The sequence below is a fragment of the Actinia tenebrosa genome, unplaced genomic scaffold, assembly GCF_029948245.1.
Source record: "Actinia tenebrosa isolate PJP-AT-01 unplaced genomic scaffold, QUT_ActTen_1.0 PGA_scaffold0__85_contigs__length_37466705, whole genome shotgun sequence".
NCBI lineage: Eukaryota > Metazoa > Cnidaria > Anthozoa > Actiniaria > Actiniidae > Actinia > Actinia tenebrosa.
The window spans coordinates 8,116,893-8,139,581 of NW_028292569.1; the positions used below are offsets into that span (position 1 = coordinate 8,116,893).

General features: G+C 36.4%; 3 protein-coding genes across 7 annotated transcripts; 2 read left to right on the forward strand and 1 right to left on the reverse strand.

The window, feature by feature from the left end:
* Positions 1 to 62: 62 nt before the first annotated feature.
* Positions 63 to 10,510, forward strand: LOC116289971 (uncharacterized). Its single transcript, XM_031696931.2, has 14 exons — positions 63 to 187; positions 1,403 to 1,482; positions 2,014 to 2,071; positions 2,250 to 2,335; positions 3,035 to 3,096; positions 3,572 to 3,632; positions 3,765 to 3,836; positions 4,543 to 4,607; positions 4,699 to 4,822; positions 5,338 to 5,435; positions 6,147 to 6,166; positions 6,781 to 7,412; positions 8,728 to 8,812; positions 9,375 to 10,510. The coding sequence occupies exons 1-14, from the start codon at positions 64 to 66 to the stop codon at positions 9,536 to 9,538; spliced, it is 1,731 nt and encodes a 576-aa protein (XP_031552791.2). The 5' UTR covers position 63; the 3' UTR covers positions 9,539 to 10,510.
* A 102-nt stretch (positions 10,511 to 10,612) lies between these two features.
* LOC116295522 (uncharacterized) lies at positions 10,613 to 22,466 on the reverse strand. Of its 5 annotated transcripts, XM_089028676.1 has the most exons (4): positions 22,226 to 22,453; positions 21,861 to 21,951; positions 12,204 to 12,332; positions 10,613 to 11,541 (listed from the first exon to the last, which is right to left on the reverse strand). In XM_089028676.1, exons 3-4 carry the CDS (start codon positions 12,296 to 12,298, stop codon positions 11,277 to 11,279), a joined length of 360 nt encoding a protein of 119 aa, XP_088884802.1. In that variant the 5' UTR covers positions 12,299 to 12,332; positions 21,861 to 21,951; positions 22,226 to 22,453; the 3' UTR covers positions 10,613 to 11,276. The 5 variants fall into 5 exon arrangements, with proteins under 5 accessions (XP_088884802.1, XP_088884798.1, XP_088884805.1 ...); XM_089028672.1 differs by lacking the exon at positions 22,226 to 22,453 and having other exon boundaries at positions 21,861 to 22,116; XM_031703362.2 differs by lacking the exons at positions 10,613 to 11,541; positions 12,204 to 12,332 and adding an exon at positions 19,210 to 20,431 and having other exon boundaries at positions 22,226 to 22,466.
* Positions 12,817 to 17,297, forward strand: LOC116289972 (beta carbonic anhydrase 1). The gene is made up of 4 exons (XM_089028686.1): positions 12,817 to 12,953; positions 14,489 to 14,716; positions 16,092 to 16,325; positions 17,079 to 17,297. The coding sequence occupies exons 1-4, from the start codon at positions 12,861 to 12,863 to the stop codon at positions 17,268 to 17,270; spliced, it is 747 nt and encodes a 248-aa protein (XP_088884812.1). The 5' UTR covers positions 12,817 to 12,860; the 3' UTR covers positions 17,271 to 17,297.
* Positions 22,467 to 22,689: the final 223 nt, after the last annotated feature.

Below are 22,689 nucleotides of genomic sequence, written 5' to 3' on the forward strand. Positions count from 1 at the left end.
ATAGGCTCCCTGTGGTTGGGTGTCAACGCGCATGCGTGTTTGTATCCACGTGAAAATTTCAAGATGGCGGTCGGAGGAGCAGAAGAACACTTTGCTAAAAAGTTAGCAAATAACGACAAAACGATCCGTGACAGAGCCGTTAAAAGACTTCAAGCATGGATAGCAAGTCGACCATCAACTGTAAAAGGTGTGTGTTTTACATAAAACATTTGTTTTTAGCTATTTATCATCCGTCCACTTTCGTAACTTAAATTACGAAAAAGAAGAAATAAGCTTTAGGTCTTCTTTATTTTACTCATAAAATCTTTCGTAATAATAACATAATGCAATAATTTTGTATTGACTTTAGATTAGAGAAAATAGGGATCTCCGAGTATCAAGAAATGAATAATACCCTTTATTATGGAATAACGTGGCTCTGCATGTCTTTGGTAGCACGTGTTTTTGACCTTATCATTTTCTTATTCAGTTTTTTCCTTTTTATTAAGGAGAAGGGAGTTGGGCGAAAAGGGGGGAGGGGGTCTAAGAGGAAGGGGAGATTCCTATATTCATGTATAACACACATTGCTCAGTTGGTTGAGCATTAGACTATCATGCAGGAGTTCATGGTTTGAGTCCTGGCCAGATCAACACTCAAGGTCTTAAAATAAATGAGGAGAAGGTGCTGCCTTTGTAATAAAGACTACAAATGGTTAGACCTTAACGTGGCTCGGATGACCACATAAAGTGGTCGTCCTGTCTCTTCACATTACCTCCCCCTACAATGGAGGGACGTAAAAGAACAACTTCTGAGGATGTAAAGAAACCCTGGCAGTGGTGGCCACCCTCAGTTTCTGGTGTTTACTTATGATTTCTTAAGGGGTTGATTGTGGGATGGGTATGGGGATTTTACGGGTTTGGAAAGTGGTGTAATGTACCTGGAAGGGGACCCTGAGTCCTATTGTGCAGCACAAGCCTGTGGGCAAAATCTAAAAATCTAAAAAAAAATATTGAAAAATGTTCAGGGGTCGTGGAGGGGGTGGAGAAAAAGAGGCTACAGGCCTCCCAACCTTTTTCTTTTTCCCATACTAGTCTCTTATTTTCCAAACTTACCCCTACCTCCCACTTTTAGGGTGCTCCTCGGCCCCTGTTGTTGCTATTGATTTATTTTGTGCAGTAAATCCAATATTAAGATCTCCCTCTCAAATAAGCAGTCCCCTATTCTTATTTTTGTCCAAAGTTTAAACTTTGAAAGAGTATGTCTTACCACATGAAATACAGGGGGAATCATGTAATCCTAATACTTTAGTTTTTCTAAATCCATGATACCCTCCCCTCACTCTCTTTATATGTGCCTGAAATGCTGAAGCCCCTGGGGGTGGGGCTTTGTAGAGGATTTATGGTATACACGTTTTAATATTAGGTTTTAGTGAGATAGAGATGCTGAAGATATGGAAAGGACTGTTCTACTGCTTTTGGATGTCAGACAAACCTTTAATTCAGGTACAAACTATGGAGTTTTGAAAGCAAACTAAATGACTCAGACTAAATGATTTAGTTTATTAAAAGACTTCTCATAAGCTTTCATGATGTTAATACCATGCATCATATCACCTAAATAGCTGCTAGGTCTTTGTCAGTGCCTTTCTCGTAAATGATTATAAATCACCAATTGATACATACTGCATTTGGAGCTCGCATAGCATTAGACAAGCAAGGTTAGGACCATGAGACATGTTTTTTTTTATTTTAGAAGAATTTGTAAGAGTGGGTCTCTGTCCTCTGATATAAAAACGGTAGCTAGCCAATCGACATGTGCACATTTCTTAAGTATTTTATCCAGCCAATCAGCATGCAAGTTTTTTTAAATCTTATATAATCATCATGGTAAAATAAAAAATGCACAACTCGAAAAATACAACTTTTAAGTCAATAATTAATAACTAGAACTTAGATACAGCCAAGACTGCTATTTGCTATTGCTATTTTTAGCTCATGAACAAAAGCTTGATGGTGATATCTAACATCTTTTAGGAGGAGTTAGCAGAAAATATTTCCAAGTTACAACAAAGTTTTAAAAATAAGGAGTCAGGTATGAAAGACTGATCCAATCTTATAATATTGATTGATATTATTAATACTTATTAATATTTGGACCAGTTACCCAACTAAGGTATTGGTCAATAGCACAAAGGATATATGCACTGCGATGTAGAGTAGGTCATTTTTGGGCAGAAATTTAGGATACTTTCTTTTTGTTTTTCCTTCAGCTTTTACATATATCATAACATTTTTTAAGACAATGCACAAAGAATGGCATGGGATTGATCGATTAAGACTGGACAAATTTTATCTGGTAAGTTATGACAAACCTTCATTACAAGTCTCACATCATAAGAAACAATTTAAAAAAATTTTCAAAGATTCACCTATATAAATGTGACTGTGAAGCTATAAGTGAAATAGCTTTACTAGACATATTTTATCAATGGCAATTGATTTTTACCATTGGTCTTCATCAGGCAACGGTTCTCACAATCTTTGTACAAATCTCTGTGTGTATGTAATAATAATAATAATAATAACAATAACAGGGTTCTTATATAGCGCATTTTACATGGTCTCAATGCGCTTCACAATCATGACCAGTGGAGGACTTTATGGGCTGCGTATTTAGGCGCTAGTAGCAGCCGTGCAGCTTACAATCATGAGTAATTTGTTAGTAAGTTAGTATTAATGCCTCCAGATTGGGATAGGCTGTTGAACCGGGCGACAATCCCCTACTCTTATACGAATAATTCAACAGGTTCTTTTATATCCCCCATTTACTGTTGGTTAGGAAGGGTTGGGAGACAGGGCAGGCTACGGTTTTAAGTCCTTGTCCGAGAAGACTTAAGACTTAAGACTATGTACTGTATGCATCCTACCCCCATGATTTGTACCAAATACTCTTAAAACACCTTTACAGGCCAAGTGACCTTCAGTGTTTTTCTTCTATCAAGAAAAACTCCTCTATTCCAAAATATTCTTTAATATTCATATTTTTGTTTCACAGCTGGTGAGAATGTTTATAAAGGAGAATTTGGAATTTTTAAAGAGAAACAGCTGGGAACCAAGGTAATTGAGTTCAAAGAAAACAAATTTTTATTAACCCAGCAGTAATGATAATAACAATAATAATTATGAATAATGATGAAGAAGAGGAATATGATGATAAAAAATTAGATACCCTGAAACAACCTTTGGGCTGATCAAAGTCAGAGCACAGCTAACTTGAAGATCGAATTTATAGTTTTAGGCTTTACAGAGGGAATAAAAATGGAACCCCACCCCCCAAAAAACACCTGCAAATCAGGGAGGTTCAAAAGTTTTTTATTTTCCTTGCAAAATCTACAAAAATGAGATTAAGAAGTGGAGCATGCAAGAGAGACAACCCGAAAGGGTTAAATACGTTACTCTCACACGCAGAAGGATTATAAAATATTAATATCTAATATGAATTGTGAAGACGGCAAACTCTAAATGAGAGAGGAGAGACCTAACAAACTCTACTCATGTGCAAGTCAACCAATATGTGTTCTTGATTTTCTAGTGTTTGTAGTAGATTGTGTGATATTTACAAAGATGGCCCACTTCATCCTTCAAAAGAAAATGTAAGTTTTAAACCATGGACACCTACATGTGTTGAAAACAAGATCAAAAATTACTTTGCATGTTGATTTAAAAATAAAAAAGTGATTTTAATTCTGATGGTTTTTTGAATAAAAACACCTTGTGACCAACAGGTTCCTGCTGGAATGAAGCTTCATCTTTGTAGTGTCTTTTTAAACGAGCTTAGCAATGTTGCCAATGAAAAGGTGAGATATGCCAGTAAAAGTTTAAAAGAAAAACAATGATAGGGTCCATACATACATAAATAAAAAATGAATTGTATTTTTCTTGTAATGGGCAATGATCATGAGTTGATAATGAAAAGAGAAGATAATTTCCTATATTTGGTGAGAATACTGTACTGTTAGAGTTAGAGTTATGTAAATGAGGAGTATATTAAATTATACTTTGTATGTTGTGACATATCAGAGTGAGATCAGTGTGGTCCTTGCTCACAGTCAATGGTATCTGATAGTTTTGCCTAAGCATAGTTTCCCATAGTTGCCCACTGAAGTTCGCCTACATATCAGTTTTGCTTACTGAAGTTCACCTACCTATCAAATGTAAAAACCATTGTAAAACCTATCTATGAAGGGTAGAGATGATAAATATAATGTCAAAAAAGGGGGGGAATAGTTCTTGTTTAATAATAAGGAAAGTTTTATATGAATGTCAAAGCAAACAATATTGAGAAACACTAAAAACTGACGCGTAACATTTAACTGTTGTGTGACAACAAGAGTGTTAGGACTCATCAATGAAACCAGCAAACTACCTACCTGAATTGTGTAAGAAATATTTGACTGTTTGCTCAGTGACCCATGCTATAAATGCTTTTCCCCATGCAATATTTGTGCCTGCCGAGCTTTTAATTTATTTTATAAACAAATGGTACTATATTCTTCTCAACAGGTTTCATCAGAGATTATTTCATCATTATTGGAACCATTCTTTGTTCTTGCTGCAGAAACTAAAAGGTGATTCATTTGATGAGACACAAGGAATCGTAAAAAGGCACAACATTTTTTATTAAATTTCTTGAATTTGTTTTCCTGTACATTTGCACAGTCAAGTGGTTAGTCGGGCTGTGAAAGATGGAGTTCTAGAAAAACTGTTGGACATAGAAGAAAAAAGATTAAGAAAAGAAAATGAAGAAGATGAGAAACAAGATGAAAAGAAACAAATATTACAGGTATTTTTATGGCGCAACGAGCAAAAGTGTGGCTAGATTTAATGTATTCGCATACTTCTATGCATGGGTTCTGTACATTAAACTGACACGTTTCAATGGGAAGCTGGCTGGTTTTCCCTATATTTTGATCTTGCCAAATAAGGCCTGTTTTGAAGGAAAAAGCCCATTGGATGTGGTCATACTTTTGGGTGTTGTGCTGTAAATGAGACAACTTTACCAAGGTTCTTTTTATATATTTCATGTATTATTTTCCCTGGAAATTAAAGTTCAAAAGTCATGACAGCCATAATGGAGAAAAATGAAATGTTAATTAATTCATCCAACACTGTATTGAAATTAGAACTGATTAAGATTCCTGTTTTCGTTTTCATCTTTTTCCTGTATTTCACTTTACCTTTTGCAAACCCTTTCCCCAAAGACAAATATTCTTTTGTTTATCTACTACTCGAAGATATTAATTCCTAAAACTTTAGTTAAAGACTAACACATCTGCTGATTCTGTTGTTTCCTGCTAGATAAACTGCCAAGCTATTGCTGATAAGCTGTTTTCCTTGGGCAGTGATAGAGAAATACTAGGGCGAAACAGGAACCTGCTTTATCTTTATGCAAAGAAGTAAGTAATTGTGCATTATATTTGCTTATTAATATTAGATCAGTTTACATACGGTATGACTGTGAAAAACTCATGGCACAAACACAGTGGTGACACAGGCACGGGCATATGCCATACTTTCTATCCAATCAAATGCCAGAAACACTGAATAAATATGGCTCGGACATAATCATGCCGAGGTCACAGCACTGTTAGACCAATCCAATTGCACTAGAAAAAAAATCTCCCCATCAAAATTTTAGAAAACATCACGCTTGCAGCAAACTACGCATATTGCACTGACTTTTTCGCAGTTTTTCAACTGCTCTAATAACTGGGACCACTTGAACAAAATTTAAGAGGAGAGGGCAAATTCAGTGATCACGATTATTGACCTCAGCCAATCTTTTCTTTATGTTTATCCCCACATTTGTTAATTGTTAACATCTAATTTTTTTGTCATATCTATGCTTTGTTGCTTGCCTACACCTCATATTAACCACCTCTCATGAATTCACAACTCATTGTAAAGCACCTTTGAACATATCCATAATATGAAAAAGAGCACTATGTAAATATTATGATCATTATCATGATTGGTTGATTCCTTTGTTTTCACTCTGTGTTGTGACTGGTTGACCTTTTCAAGTTGTCCCCATTGTGTCTGCACAGTAATTATAGTACTACTAGAAAAGCTAAAGTTTCTAAAATAATTCTTTCACTTTTCATCAGATTCAAAAAAGCTGTTTCAGGTATGTAAATTAAATAATTTAACGTTAATGTTTTTTCAAGAAAACAATGTAGTGATTCTTCTCCGGTTTCCTCCCTCCGTAAAAATCAACATGTGAGTTGAGCGTTGTGTGCATAGAATAGTAAATGTAGTGGTAGTGCGTGCGAGCGAAAAGTGTCCCCAACTAGTGCAAAAGCGCTAGAACGTCAAAGACACTTAAATAAAGTGATTTTTTTTTTCTATATTAAAATCAAAGAAGAGCAGTCCTAATATGAGTGGGAAATATATGGTACTATCTTACAGAACATTCCCTGTATGACCTGTCATATTGTAAGCTTGAAATGGCTTCCTTTTGTCGTCCAGTAATTAACCCAATCTCATTGTGTACTATAGTTACAGTTATCAAAAGATATGGTACCGTAAGAATCTACTATAATTGTTCTCCTTTATGGATACAAAATCTGCTCTATAGTTCTAATAATTTTAAAGAATGAGTTAATCCAGATAAATCATATCCTTACTTTGGGTATCACTAAATGTACTTCAATAAATTAAAGCCATTCTTTTCTGTGTGGTTTGATTTCTTCTGCACATCACAAGATGAATGCTTCTGTACCACTTTTTTTCATTTTCTAGATGATACAGAAGGAAATGAAAAAGGAAGAAAAAGAAAATTAGAACAAGAAAAAGAAACCGAGAAATTACCAGATGAAGTTGTACCAAATAAGAAGTCTAAGAAGAAACAGGAAAAGCTGAGGTTGAATGGCACTGCATCTTCAGAAATTGGTGAGAAAGAAAATGAACCAGAAGTAACACAGAAGGATGGCAAGAAAAAGAAACAAAAAAGGACCCAAAAAGGTCAACAGGATACAAGTGAAAAAGAAGTTCCAGCGCCACCAAAAATGAAAAAGAAACCAACAAAAAAAGTATTAGATATAAATGGGTATTCTAAAGATGATATTATAAATAAAGAGTCTAGTGTAAAAACAAGCAATGGCTTACAGGAAGATGAGACAAATAATAATGAAGTGGCAGCTCAAGGAAAAAGTTCTTTATCAGAAAAGATTGTAGAAAAGACAATAAAAGAGTTGAGAAGTCAGGTTTCATCAGCACAAGATACAGAAAAAACTCCTGTAAAGAAAAAGAAAAAGCAAGAACTTCAGGGTGATGAAACTCCTTTTGCTGCTTTTACCAAGACAGTGACACCACCTGCATTCTTTAAGAAAGCTGTGTCTCGCACTGAACCAAGGAAGGCTAAGACATCAAAGGTATATCATTTTTATAAGCTTGGTAAAACTTTTCTACAACTTTTTTAAAAAAGCTACAGATGCACATTCTTTATTTTTATGACATTTTTTTCATCAAAATTTCTCTCTTAGTTTGGTGAGAGAAAAGATCCCCAGACATCCTTTTTGCCGATAATTAAATAAATAATTTGTATTAATTATCTCTAATAAGTAATTAAATAAGTCCAAAACATTTATTGACATTTAACCATCAAACTTCCAATGTCTTTTACAAAACTTTCTACAGTATAGGACTGACATCCCATCTACCACATTTCTACTGACAGTCTACCTGGACCCTACTGACAACCTACCAACATCCTACTGACCACCTATACTGTACCAACACCCTACTGACAAACTACCAACATCCTACTGACCACCTCCACTGTACTAACACCCTTCTGACCATCTACCAACACCCTACTGACCACCTACCAACACCTTACTGACAACCTACCAACATCCTACTGACCACCTACACTGTACCGACCCTACTGACAAACTACCAACATCCTACTGACCACCTACACTGTACTAACACCCTACTGACAAACTACCAACATCCTACTGACCACCTACACTGTACCAACACCCTACTGATGAACTACCAACATCCTACTGACCACCTACACTGTACCAACACCCTACTGACGAACTACCAACATCCTACTGACCACCTTCACTGTAATAACACCCTACTGACAAACTACCAATATCCTACTAACCACCTACTAACTCCCCACTGTCAACCTACAGTACCAACACCCTACTGACAACCTACCAACACCCTACTGACAAACTACCAACATCCTACTGACCACCTACTAACTCCCCACTGTCAACCTACAGTACCAACACCCTACTGACAATCTACCAACATGCTACTGACAACAATAGAACACCCTACTGACCACCTACTAACACCCCACTGTCAACCTACCAACACCCTACTGACAACCTACCAACACCCTACTGACCACCTACCAACACCCTACTGACAACCTACCAACATCCTACTGACAACCTACAAATACCCCACATCCTGTTGTGCTATACAGTATATACCGTGCTTTACACCCCACTGGCAACCTACCAATACCCCACTGACAACCTACCAACATGCTAGTGACAACCTACCTACGCCCTACTGGCAACCTTCCAACACTACACCCTACTGTGCTATGCAGTATATACAGTGCTATAAGTTGTAGCTGTCATATGTCACCCTCTCTAAAAAGTGCTTCTGTAAAATAGTGAAACCATATCAATGGTTATGCTTTCATTTCCATTGAAGCTCACATGTCCAAATTCAGAACCTCAAAACTCAAAGAAGAAAGTAAGGATTCATTTGCACAAGAATAAAGCACAAAGCACTTCAGGTAATGCCTCTTACAGGGCCTTTCATAATATTCTGTTACTTCGTAAATTTGGATAACATTCTGTCACCACAATAATATACTGTGATTGACGGATGCCAAAACGTTTTTTTGGGCTGATGCCAAATATGTTGAGGTTGTGTAATTATAATATGAAAAGCACTGTACTGTAATGCACACCATTGGAAAAATTCTAATTTACTCTTTGTGAAAACAAAGTTCGTAATAAAAAGCCACTCCAGTCACATCTACTCAAGTAACAGCCACTCCAGTTAAATACCACAGACCACAACACATTGAAACATCTAACATCTGAAAAGGTGTTTGAGCTGAAACTCAACAACTTCTTCAAGATTTTTTCGCCGTAAATTGCCCGAGAGAAATGTATGTACACGTACGTAAGTTATATGGCTCTCTTGGGGCATAAAGGGTTAATCTAAATTTGCCCTCTCTCCAGTTAATTTTTGTCTAGTCCCTTAGTGCAGTTTGTTGAAATGGTACTGTTAAAATAATTGGTTTAAGGTTAGACTTCATATCTTATCCTCTGGTCTGTTTTAATCTTTAGATTATGTCAAGAGTGTAACCAGCAGTCCAGATATTCCATTTGATGCAAGCCGCACACCAGAATTCAGTCTCCTGAAAACCAAATCCTTAACTAAATCAAAGCCTGTAATAGCTGCCAAGAAACGCACGCCATCTAACCGATCCAAGGCGGTTGATTTTTTCTAGATAATTTATTGTTATGTGATACTCTTAGGGCCTTTGGCCTACTTTAACACATGAATGGGGCAGATCTAGGAGGTTCGTCCAAACCCTCTAAACCAGAATTGAACCCCCTTAAATGACAACTATATGAACTAAAGTTCCTACTTTAGATCGTCTTCATTTTATCAAACCCCAAAAGGACAAGTACAAACCCTCTAATTAAAAGCTTTTTTGGGGGTTTGCCAAACTGCAAGGCAGTTCAAACTCACCATGAAAATCCTGGATATGCCCCTTCGCCCCTACGGATACTTATAGAAGCATAAGCTGTCAGGATTGCCACCATTATTAAAATAGTGACTGCAGTCTCCTTATTTCAAACTTACCTTTATCTCGAATGCGAGGCCATTTCCCATGGAATAGCCTAGGATTTTGGTAGGATTAAAGTATACTGTTTGCTGACAAGAATCCTACCTATACTGATTTGGGGGTCTTTCTTTTTAAAGCCATGATGACTTGATATTATGCATTTTTTTTTTTAAATCAACATGTCCGTGAAGAAAAGGCAAGGAAAATTGTAGAACAAAATTTATAATTTAACCCCTAAAAGAGAGAGTTTGGGCAAGGTACTGGTTTAATTTTAGCCCTACAGATACCACTTTTTACCACAAGATAGAAAGTATGACTGATATTCCTTTTAATGTTTAGGGCTAAACCAATTGCATACCCCTAAAAGATACCACGTGCTAAAAACCAATGAAGGAGTGACTAATAGTTTCAATCCTAATAGACATATGACGGTCTTTCCTGCTCTTCTTTATATGGGTGTAATCAACCCTCCTCCCCTGGAAGCAAGTCAAAAAGGCTCAGTCAAAAACAAACAAACATTTATGTAATGCAATAGAATTTACTTTTTAACAGCAGTTCTTCTAATATTTGCATATATCAAGATGTGGCAGAAATAAATAATCTGACTTATAATCTTTACAGATTACTGTACATGTGTATCAGTCTTCACTTAACCAAAAGTATTACCAATACAACAACAAACACTATTTCTAACTTTTTGTTGCTTTCTTTCTTCCATTTAAGTTTTTTTTGAAAATGCTCTTTTACTGTTAAAGTGCAGACACACGGTGCAACATTGCATGCAACATTGCAAGCAACAAATTTGAATTGGGGTGACTGACACATATTGCAACAAAATCACACAACATTGCTTGTGTCAGTGTGCTATGCTAAGATATTTGGTCAGCAGTTATAAATTTGGTGCAAGCTGATTGGCTGGGATTTTTAAAATGTTGCACACAATGTTGCAGCCATGTTCACACAATGAAATTTGTTGCGCACAATGTTGCAAGAGTAGAGCGTGATTCAACTTCAGATTTGTTGCATGTAACGTTGCATGCAACAAGTTTTAGGGGTAGACATGCTGCAACAGTCCTGTTGCGTGCAATGTTGCACTGTGTCTCCGTACATTTAGTACTGTTAGTAAATTGGCCTCAATCATGATGACATTTCGTACTTCTAGTTCGAAAATACCTTTTGGTTTTTTATGCTTATTTTTCACTATTGACTTTGTATTCTCAAAGGAGGTTTATGACTGTTGATAATGTATCCACATACTTTTATAGACTGGCTTTTGTACATTATACTGACACATCTTTCAAGATATGTTCCTGATTTTGATGCCGCCTGTTTGATTTTTGTCCAGGGATTTTTTCTCTGTTGAAATGATGTTTTATACAATGTCTGGAATAATTTATCATGATGGCAACTCTTCTTTTAAGTAACGCCGTCGAACTTCCAGGGCTTGTTTGAAGAGAGTCATATCCATACCATCAATGCAGCCCGCAATTCTTGCTTTAAGGACCACAGGAACCCCACTTTGGTTAATTATCTCCCCAATAAAGTGATATTGGGAACCCTTGACAAATGCTAGTGGCTCAACAAGGGATGTGTCCACAGTGAGTTCATTGTTACCATCTTTGATTTTCACTTGACTGGTCTTGATGTTATGTGAGAGAATCCTGAAATGAAGAAATCAAAATATTCATGTGTCTCCGCAATATGTGCAAATGTTAAAAATAAAGCAATGATACGCTAGGGAATGACACATGGTCTTAAATGGGAAGTTATAATGCTGAAGGTACTAGGCTTGTTGAGCCAAAAACCCCATAGCTAGGTGAAGGGCAAATAAACTATCATTACATGTACACCATCCTTCATTCTGGCATGCTCTGTCTCACTTCACAATAAAATCAATCTTTAACTGAGTCTTTTCTGGCTTTTTGGTCATGACAAAGCAGGAACTAGAGGACTCTGGATACATCGTACAAGATTATTGCAATAAAATAAATGAGCATGGGCTACTTAGCACCCTAAAAAGTGGGGAGAGGGGGGCTGTTGCCTCCCTACCCCAACCCCTCCGCAGCCCCTAATGAAGATGCTTCCCCCTCCCTAAGTCCTCCCTAGAGTTTGACAGGAGCTCCACCAAGTTACACCCCTTTTTTCCCCTAAGATATGGGGTCATAGGACTTACGTTCAGCCTGATCATCAGCCTCTATTAGCTTATAAATTAAGCTTGTAAATTTTTAATAACAGTTATATATAAATGAGCTTTTAATTTTGCATTAATATTATCGTCGTATTGCATAAAGCGATGCATTCTAATATCGTCTCCGCTACTCACCTTCCCCAAGTCCTGACTGACTGGCCAATCAGATGATCATTTAACCGTGTTACTTCTGCAATAGAGAGAATCCTTCCACTCGAAATCCCCGCCATTTTTGATAATCTCTTGATGGATTTTTGAGGCAGACTGGGAATGAGTCAAGAATGAAACAAAGGGAACCAACAATTAGAGGTATTCGCTCTCTCTAGCACACGTTTTCAGGCTTGAAAGAAAAGAAAAAGAAATGAAGCTGATTCTATAGTCAAAAAGCAGGTAATAACTTCCAGGTAAAAATAAAGCTTTTAGGATAACAAAGAGCTTTTTATTCGACTCTAGCTTGTGAAGTTTTTTTTTTTTTTTTTTAAATCGTCGAATCCTCATTCCATATCAGATCATCTTAACCTCTAACCCCACTGCACTTGTTTTAAATAATCATTTAAAATCCTTTTAAAATGCTATTCTCTAATATCTAGAGCATATCGATTATAAGCTGTTTGCTGGTAGGAAGGTCTATGTATTAACAAGCTATGAATGATATTGGTCTTAACATTTGTACATACAAACAAGCTTTTTTATTATGATCCATTCAATTACTTCAAATTAATTATATAGTCTTATATATACCATTCAGTTTTTACAGAGCCTGCAACGAGCTAGGTAAACTAATACTGTACGATGGATAAAGTAATTCAAGGAGTCTTGAAATTTCAGAATACTGTGCGTTCTAGTTTACTACCCACACTGAAAAAACTAGCAAATAAGGCAGAGGTATGTTTCACTTGTATCAGATGAATTTCAACTATATACTATATATAATGGTATTGCTGTAATTACAATTAGCCATTCCAAGGTTGAGGGGAAAAAACGGGGTCAAGTAGACATCACAGTGCATTGTGGGCTGTTTTAGGGCACAAAATAGATGCCATCTTGGGAATATGTCCCCTAAAACAGTCCCACAATAAATTGCAATGCCAACTTGACCCACCCAGTTTTTTCCTGAACCTTGGAGTGGCTAATAGTGCTTTGCTAATTAGAGCTTAAAATACATACTAGTTGCACAATTTTTTCTTGTAACACACCTTACAATTTTTTCCACAAATCACTTATATTTTATTACATTCACACTTCCCTTCTAGTTTACCACTTGCTAACGAAACAACCATAACATTTAGTCAAGAAATTGAAAGCATTGTATTAATGCCTTATATATAACAGCTTTCCTGTATTCTGATTGTCTTTTTTTAATGGTGACCCTTCACATACATGGCTGGACCACAGTGGGAGGAACTAGACAGCTACATCCCCCCCCCCCCCCTAAAAAATTCACTGCCATTAAATTTCGAACTCCCATCCCCCCTTTCTTCACGTACCACACACACATACGCATTAATTTTATTTTTATGCATACTAGTCTGTTATATTTTCTGGACAATTTAAGCCCTAACCCCCTGTCCCCCCAGGGGGGGGGGTACTCCCCTATATTTGCTATACGGGTATGTGCCGCCCTATAGGGTATGGTTTTTGGGCTTTTGGGTCTGGGGTAGGGTATCATTTTTTGACATTTTGTCTGGGATAGGGTATCATTTTTGTCTGGGATAGGGTTACGATTTGGTCGTTTTAGTCTGGGATAGGGTTAACGATTTGGTCGTTTTTGTCAAGCGAATAGACTACGCTTTCTGACGGCACAAAAACAATAAAAACGTTAGTAAATATTGATTGCAATCTATTGAATAGCCGTCTTTTTACATCTTTTAGTCTGGGATAGGGTGTATAATTCTTAATTTTAGTCTGGGGTAGGGTATGTAAAATCAAAATTTTAGGTCTGGGATAGGGTCAGGGTTTTGAGGTCCTGGCGGCACACCCCTACCCAAGTTGGGGTGGTAGTACCCCCCCCCCCGGGCCTGTCCCCCTGGCTCTCCAGCCTTTTAAGCCTGGGGGGGAGGGGGTACTTCACCAGAATTTGGGTAGGGGTGTTCTGCTGGGATTCTGAAAGGGGTATCCTGTTCATGCGCTGAGTTCCTGTTTCAATTTTCATGTCACCTCGTGTATCGTTTTTTTACGACCATAATAAACAGTTTTGGTCAATAGGAAAATAGAAACCCTGAATATGACAGGAAACTCAGAAAGAACTTGAAACTTGAGTGAAATTGCATACCCTGTTTATGACAAGAAGCTCAAAAAACTATACCCTGTTCAGCGGATCATCCCCGTATAGTCCATATATGGGAGTACCACCTCCCCCCCTGGGTTTTTACGGTGCTCTGCTAGCTTTCCTTGACATACTTTCCTTATATTCATTCTAGCCACAAGTACTTTTTGTGTCCTGCATGGACAGTCGCATAGTGCCTGACAGCTATACAACTTCAAGTCCTGGACACATGTTTGTAATTAGGAATGCTGGTAACTTTGTACCTCATGCAAGACTATTTGGCTCTCTCGGCCACACATACTCTGAACATGCTGCGCTAGAACTGGCTGTTACTAAGAGCCATGTCAAACATGTTGCTGTTTGTGGACATTCAAACTGCAAGGTACTCTAACTTTATTGTACTCAGGTATACATATTACTTTACAGTGTCACTACTGTAGCCAGGATTACTTAGACAGTCAGACAAGAGAACCAATTTAAATGTAGAATAAAAACAATGCATTCCAACTTTGGGTAGTAGAGCCAATCAGAAACCTAGACTGCGCAAGAATTGTAATTTGACCCTGGTGTTCTGTGTAAACAACTAGATAGCTATCGTTATTTTCTCATGGGAATAAAAACATCTGTTGAAAGGCCATTGTTTTCTGCTTATTTCTGATTGGCTCTACTACCCAAAGTCGGAATGTATTGTTTTTATTCTATAATTTGATTGTTTCCCCCTTTTTAAAGTGCTACTACGACGAAAATCGCTCAAACTTGGATTCAGCTGAAACTTCCTAAGAATACTCTTTAAAGGTCCAATAATCACTGTATGAAGTGTTTTCTTGATATTCAGGACGAAAGTATGATATTTTTACGATTATTTTTTGGAGTCTGTGACGTCATACACTCAACATCAAACATTGCTACATATATTTCTTTGTATATAAATCCTTAATTTATTCTATTCCTATGAAGCCCAAAGGGTGGCTAATGTGCTTATTTCACATTACTTGGGACTATAATTAATATTTTGGGGTGTTTGGGTATTCCTTTCTCCCTTTACTACTGATATTTTGATCATAAACTACAAAAAAATGTATGGAGCGATGTTCGATGTTGAGTGTATGACGTCACAGACTCCAAAAAATAATCGTAAAAATATCATACTTTCGTCCTGAATATCGAGAAAACACTTCATACAGTGATTATTGGACCTTTAAAGAGTATTCTTAGGAAGTTTCAACTGAATCCAAGTTTGAGCGATTTTCGTCGTAGTAGCACTTTAAGTGGCCCCGGTCATAGTAGTTGCACTGTAATATGACTCTCTAGGAATTGATTATAGGGGTGGGAATCAAGAGTGGTTTGGTACTATTATGCACTTGCTTCTTACCTCTGAGGGCTCTGGGGACTCTGCATCACATGTGAATAAAGTTTGTTTCTAGCTCTCTCCCTTGATTTAAGGGGTTTTCTCTGATTTTCTTCCCTCTGTGCAAAACCTAAAGCGCCAATACCAATTTAATCTGTGAGTTAGCCATGCCCTGAGTTCCTGAGATAGATCTGCCCAGAAGTTGTTTCCTCCTAAGCCTGTACACCCCTTGTGGGGTATAGGCCATCAACAACATCTAACAACATCAGAAGTTGTTTCATTGTTCAATAAAATGAGTATGTTTTAGTTTAGTGAAAAAGTGTTAACAGTAAGGCGGATGTTTGTTTAAAGCATGAACTGAACTCCTTGACACCTGATGTATTCTGTTCATACTTTTCTATCATCTCAGGCAATGGAGGGCCTATACAAGACTCACAGTGGCTCACCAAAACAAGAAAATGATCCAGCATTAGAAAACTGGATCAAGACCCATGGACAGTCATCCATAACCAAGTTAGATCAGCTAATGTTTCAGGAGGGTAAACCAGTTCACTTAGTGTTTGGTGAAGAAAGTGAACCTGATAAAATTGAAGCCATTATTGACAAAGATGACAAACTGGAGCCCATTGATAAACTTTCACAAGTATGTAATAATAATGTTATCTTTTTTTAGGATAGAAAACATCAACACAATCATTTTGATAAAAAAGAATTACACCTAATTCAAAAAACGTTGTCATCGCCAAAGGCAATAGGCAATAGGCGATAGGCGAAAAGCGATAGGATATATGTCATTTCAAGATCCAAGAATTGCTGGAATGACTTGTGTTTCTGAGTTAATATAATTGTTTTGATTGACAAAAGCATGAAATATTTTTCCTACAAACATTTCTTAGGAACTTTAACCATTACCACACCAACTCACTCTCTTCCTACCAACCTCACCACCATCACCATCCCCATCACCACCACCCCTATCACCACCACCCCCACCACCACCACCACCACCACACCACCACCACCAAACCACCACCACACCACCACCGCCACCACCACACCACCGCCACCACCACCACAACAACAACCACCACCACCACCACCACACCACCACACCACCACACCACCACCACCACCACCGCCACCATCATCACTATGTCTGGGGGTTTATCTATAGTGTGATCTGTAATGATGGTGGTGGTGGAAGTGATGATGATGATGATGATGATGATGATGATGATGGTGATGGTGATGTTCATGATGATGATGTTGATGATGATGTTGATGGTGATGATGATGATGATGGTGATGATGATCATGATGATGATGATGATAATGATGATGATGATGATCATGATGATGCGGATGATATAATTTTTTACAATAAATTTCTTTTTAGATCAACGTTTTGCAGCAGCTCCACAACATCAGGTCGTACAGTTTTGTACGTGAACGCTTGAGAAGTAAGGAGCTTCAACTTCATGCATTGTGGTTTGATATTGGGGATGGCCAAATGTTTATTTTCTCAAGACGAAACAAGGCATTCGAACCTGTCAACGAAAATACTTTGAAAACGTATTTTGACGCTTAAATAAAAAGATGTTTTGAAAAGCAAAAAGACTTGTGAATACTCTCTAGACCCAAGGGTAAGGCTTGCCTCTATTGCCTTGATATTTAGAGTTAGACCAGCACTAGCCACGCTGGCGATAAGGGCTTTTGTTTTGATCTCAGAAAGCTAGAAGATTAGTGCAGGGGGGGTTATAGATATATAGGATGGGTGTAATAGACTGCTAAATTGAATTTATAGAAAACTGATAACGAGTTCAAAAACTAAAGATGTCATCCATTCAGTCAACCTCCGAAGTTAAGCGTGTGTTACACAGAATTTAACTATTGAATGAAGAGCTATGAGGCAAGCCAAAACTTAATTAAGCATTGTTATTAGGTAAGATATTTTTTTAATGATAAAATAGACGGATCTCAGTTTGGATTAAGTGAATATAGATTAAGACTGCCAAGTGAATATTAAATTCTGCAAGGTCAATAATGAAGAAATAGAAAACACACGCTTTTAATGTGCCTTCATAAACCATATTTAATAACTATAATTTATAAGAGCATAACTTAAACTAACGCTCCTCAACCGATTAAAAAAACGATATTTATAACGGTTATTTAATATTACGTAATCAACTTCAAATACAAGATAAATGTAGAAGGTAATCCGTATTCGAAAAAGGTAAGAGTCATATTGAATAAATATAATATCAGAAGTTATATGCACTAATTTCAAAAACGTCGGTCGGAGGACATCAAGTTATTCATTTTTAGCTTAATTTTAGACTTGAATATAGAGTTTCTCGAGATGTGATTGGTCGAGCGACCGGTGATTATGAGACGATAATCTTCGCTGGAGCGATGATTATGAGGTTTTCCAAAGTTTTTTAGATCTGATGTAATACTAAAAAGTTGTTTTTTTCATCCTGAATTTCGACTTTTCTCTGATATTCAAGTCTAAAATTATACTAAAGCAATTATTCACCTCAGTGATTATGGTGATGTTTAGCTCGCCGCTCGAAGCGGACTCATGACTCGGTAAATATTGCACCGATAATCACTTCGCCTTTGGCGAATTATAGTGTTATATAAATATTAATTTTTTTTTATGTTTCAACAAGAACATCCAGGTTAGCCTAGGGCTAGTTTAAATTTAATAGGGTCCTGTAAATATGTTAAGTTTAATTTTTTTGGCCTGCCCTTTCCAATAAGTCTGGCTAAGTGCATTTTTAATTTTTAACGAGAAAACACTGTCCCCCACAATTCCACTCGGTCGCAGATTTCCCGGATTTCAGATACCCAACCGACTTTTTTTGAAATAGGTATTAATGCACTTTTTCATGCTTGTGATTATTTTGAAAAGACGTTGGATAACCCACAGGGAGCCCAATTTAGTTAAAAGTGAATTGTGAAAATAAAATCGGAAAAATTAAAAAATTAATAATTTTTAAATTCGAGATCAGGATAATGTCCTCCGTAATAACAATTATTCGCCAAAGGCGAAGTGATTATCGGGAAAGACTCGCGTCTCGGTAAATATTCCCCAATAATCACTGAGTCTGAGGCAAATGATTGTTTTAGTATAAATACACAGGTGATTCTTTCAAAAAAAGGAAAAAAAGGAAATAGAAGGCATCTTTCGCATTACGGAGGACATTATCTTGATCTCGAATTTAAAAAATAAATAGCTTTTTAATTTTTCCAATTTTATTTTCACCATTCACTTTAATCTAAATGGGGCTCCCTGTGGATAACCTTTCTAAAATTTCATCTTATCATTTTTCTTTTTTTCCAATGAAAAAACTGATACTGAAAAAGAGCGCAATTAAGTAAAAACTTGAAGCATTTAGTCTTTTCTGGTTGATATACCAAAAGCAGCGTGTTGCGCGCTTACCCTCTGACTAGCCACATCGCGGGCTCGTTCCTGGTCAAATTGCGCATGGTTTTTCTTGGAGAGAAAACGATGCCATATGTCGTTATGTAATATAAACGAAGTTTATTTGACTAGCAATTTATAAAGAGTTTGTAACACTGAAGAAATCTGAGCACTTTGTCTTTTCAAAGTTTAAAGGAGAAAAGGCTGGTAACGACCTCGTCGTGCGTGGTATTGTGGGACGACATTAGTAGCGTGTCGATAGCTTATAGAGAGTCGTGAGCAGGTGCTATCCCTTATCTTCATTTAACATTTTTATTGATATCTACCGTGAAAATATATTTAGAATTCTTTCCTGAAAGAAACTGAGGGTTCGTGCTCATGGAGTGAACACGGTTCTTGCATCCGACAAGCTTCCTCAACTCATCCCGAAACTTTTTGCTCTGAAACCCATAAATAAAAGGATTGACAGCGGAGTTACACGTTATAAGAATGTTACTGATGATAAAATGATGGTCAGAAAAGTCGTAGTTGACACCGATATAATATAGAAAATACAATGTAAGGTTAGGAATCCAACACACACAGTATATAAGGCTGACAATGACAACCATCTTGGTTGCTCTTCTTCTGAACTTCAGCACGCCAACTTGTGAAAACTGGACACTTCCGGGTTTGATCCAGAGAGTGAAAATAACTCTGCTGTAAAGACATATCATGATAATGGCCGGGAAAAGCGCGCCAAACAACAACCAAAGAGTAGAGTATGCCTGAGGTAGCCATAAACGTTCTACAGGCCATCTTTCATAGCAGAAGTTTTCCTCTTTAACGAAGTTTATGAGAAAGAAATACGGACAATTAAACACCAGAGCAAAAATCCAGGCAATAATGGCTATGTACTTGACCTTAATCCATTTAATTCTCCACTTCCTGGAAAACGGATGTATAACGGCAAGGTAACGTTCAATAGAGATGTCAACGAGAAAGAAAATGGAAGCAAGGCCTGCAATCCATGCTGGTGGACCTCCTGTAAACATCCTGCAAATGACCGCTCCTGTCGTGCCTTCAGGATGAGAAACAAAATAAGTGAAAATAAACCGCGATGGGATGAAAGTGCCAACCATGATGTCAGCCAGAGCAAGGTGGACCAGAAGGTAGTTCATAGGTTGTTTTGTCAATTTATTGGTGCGAATTATATGGATGACTAGAGAATTTCCAATGAAGTTTATAACTGCTATGACACACAGTGACACACTGAAGACTATCTTAATCGCTGTCAAGCCGTGAACGTCTGTGCTATTGTCAGCCATCGTAAACTAAGACTGAATATCAGAAAAGTAAATATATATGAATCACTTGATGTGGCTATGAATTGGACTCGCGCGCAACTCGCACAACAATTGGCTGTCAATTAGAATATGCGCTATAGGTGGGCGTACGATGACGTAATTTGTTTTGATCAAGAACATGAAATTCTTGGAAATTCAAGCAATAAACAAACAAACAAATGTCAAAAGTGGCAAGATCCTATCGCTTTGGAAGATATCTGAGAATTTGAGTACAAATCTTTTGTTGGTTTTCAAGTTAACATTGTGAAATATGACAGTAAATGTATGTTGGTTGGCAAGATGTTGCCGGACAAACATTTACTGCAAAATTTAGCAACTTTAATTTATTGTATCTCCTGAACTAATGAAGCAACTGCTCTCAAATTGATAGATATTATCAACAGTTATGACTTCTTTATATTTCTTAAGTCCAATCATTTATGGCTCAAAAGTTGATTTTTGGGAATGTAAACAGTACGCCCACCTATAGGAAAGGAGATGGGGAGAGAATACCACAGATCGCTGATAAGAACCCCCTAAATTTCTTCGTTCCCATCAGCCATCAGCAATGATAATAATAATAATAATAATAATAATAATAATAATAATAATAATGATAATGATAATAATAATAATGATAATAATAATAATAGTAATAATGATAATAATAATGATAATAATAATAATGATAATTTTAATAATAATAATAATAATGTCATTTTAATTATAAACAAAAATAAAATGAAAAACTATAGGATTCAAAGTTCATAATCTCAATGGCATTATAATAATACATATATATATTTTTTTTTATGAATTCAATTAACTATTAATAAGAATAAGAAAAAAATTTACAATAACGATAATAAAGAGATTATGAGTATGAAAATAACAAATATATGTACAAATTACTTATTTATCGATAAAAACATATTGGAAAAATATAAAAAATAATTAAAGTTATATGATGTAATAATAATATTTATAATAATAATAATAATAATAATAATAATAATAATAATAATAACGTTATTTACCCTGCAATATGAGTCAGCATATATACAAATTATAAGCTGGTATGAATTTATGCACAGCAAGTGCAAGCACAAATAAACATGCTAATCACGAAAATAACTCCTGTATCTTAATCCAATCTTCATATCGATAAGGGCACTTGGATGAAAACACGGAATTTTTTGAAAGTCCGAATAATTAAAGCATTTGAAGGTAATATGATTCCATTATGATCACGAAAAACAGATTAGTGGAAATTTTAGCCTGGGAAAATAATCAGTCATTGACTTAAACCTAAACAAGCCGTACGTTCGCTTGGAAGAGGGGAAGCAGGGGAAGCCATGGATTTGCGAATATCAAACTAAAAGAATTACAGCATCTACTGACTTTAGTAATTATTAGTACTTACCGTTCATGAAAGTACTTCGAATTCCGAAATGTCAATCCTGAATTTTCTTGTTTTAGAACTTGCAACTCGGTTTACATTCGTTTAAGCATTTCTAAAAGAAGATCAGTATTTTGTAGTAAAAGTAAGGATGCGGAATTGTTCATCAAGTCAACAAGTTATTTATAACGACAAGCTAGACTTGGCAAGACTTCCCGAACAGCTAGTTGTCTAGCTTGGGGCTATGTTAATGAAACTACAAATAAGGGCATATATTGGACATGACCACACTGCATGAAATTGGACTGATTGAGAACGCATGCATTGAATAAATTTCCTTTTGAAATTTCCCTTTGAGATAATAATTGATAAATTACAAAAATACGTACCCGTTTGGTTTCATGATTTATTCTATCATTGCACAGGTTCATTAGTTATGTCATTTCCTGTGTTCATTTGTAACCAAGATACAAAATATCTTTTCTTCATAGAAATGAACTAAAAATCCATGCATCTAAATAAGAGGGTATCAATGGGGGTACCCCCTATTGTCAAGTTAATTACTAATTTTGAGGCCAATCGTTAGTTAACTCTAAAATTTTAACCAGCGCTGGCCATAATATTAACCAAACTAATAAAATATCGATCAGTTAACTGTTAACTACTAACGTTTAGGTTATTTATTTGTCAGTTAACTATACTAACCCCATTAGCGCCCTCAAATTGTAATTTGTCATTCTTAATCTTGTTGTCATCCAAATTTTCAAAAATTTCTACGCAAAATCTTTATCTTTTATTCATTGAGCATTTGCCTCGCTCAATTGTGAAATTCATCTCTTTTTTTAAATAATAA

What these genes read in the sequence shown, in the direction of transcription:
- LOC116289972 (XM_089028686.1), top strand. Translation starts at nt 12,861, where the DNA reads ATGGATAAAGTAATTCAAGGAGTCTTGAAATTTCAGAATACTGTGCGT. An exon ending in GTGGACATTCAAACTGCAAG is followed by an intron (nt 14,717 to 16,091) that starts GTACTCTAACTT and finishes CTATCATCTCAG; the next exon opens with GCAATGGAGGGCCTATACAA. An exon ending in CCATTGATAAACTTTCACAA is followed by an intron (nt 16,326 to 17,078) that starts GTATGTAATAAT and finishes ATTTCTTTTTAG; the next exon opens with ATCAACGTTTTGCAGCAGCT.
- LOC116295522 (XM_031703362.2), bottom strand. Translation starts at nt 20,419, where the DNA reads ATGGCTGACAATAGCACAGACGTTCACGGCTTGACAGCGATTAAGATA.
- LOC116289971 (XM_031696931.2), top strand. Translation starts at nt 64, where the DNA reads ATGGCGGTCGGAGGAGCAGAAGAACACTTTGCTAAAAAGTTAGCAAAT. An exon ending in CAGACAAACCTTTAATTCAG is followed by an intron (nt 1,483 to 2,013) that starts GTACAAACTATG and finishes AACATCTTTTAG; the next exon opens with GAGGAGTTAGCAGAAAATAT. An exon ending in GGAAGGCTAAGACATCAAAG is followed by an intron (nt 7,413 to 8,727) that starts GTATATCATTTT and finishes TTTCCATTGAAG; the next exon opens with CTCACATGTCCAAATTCAGA.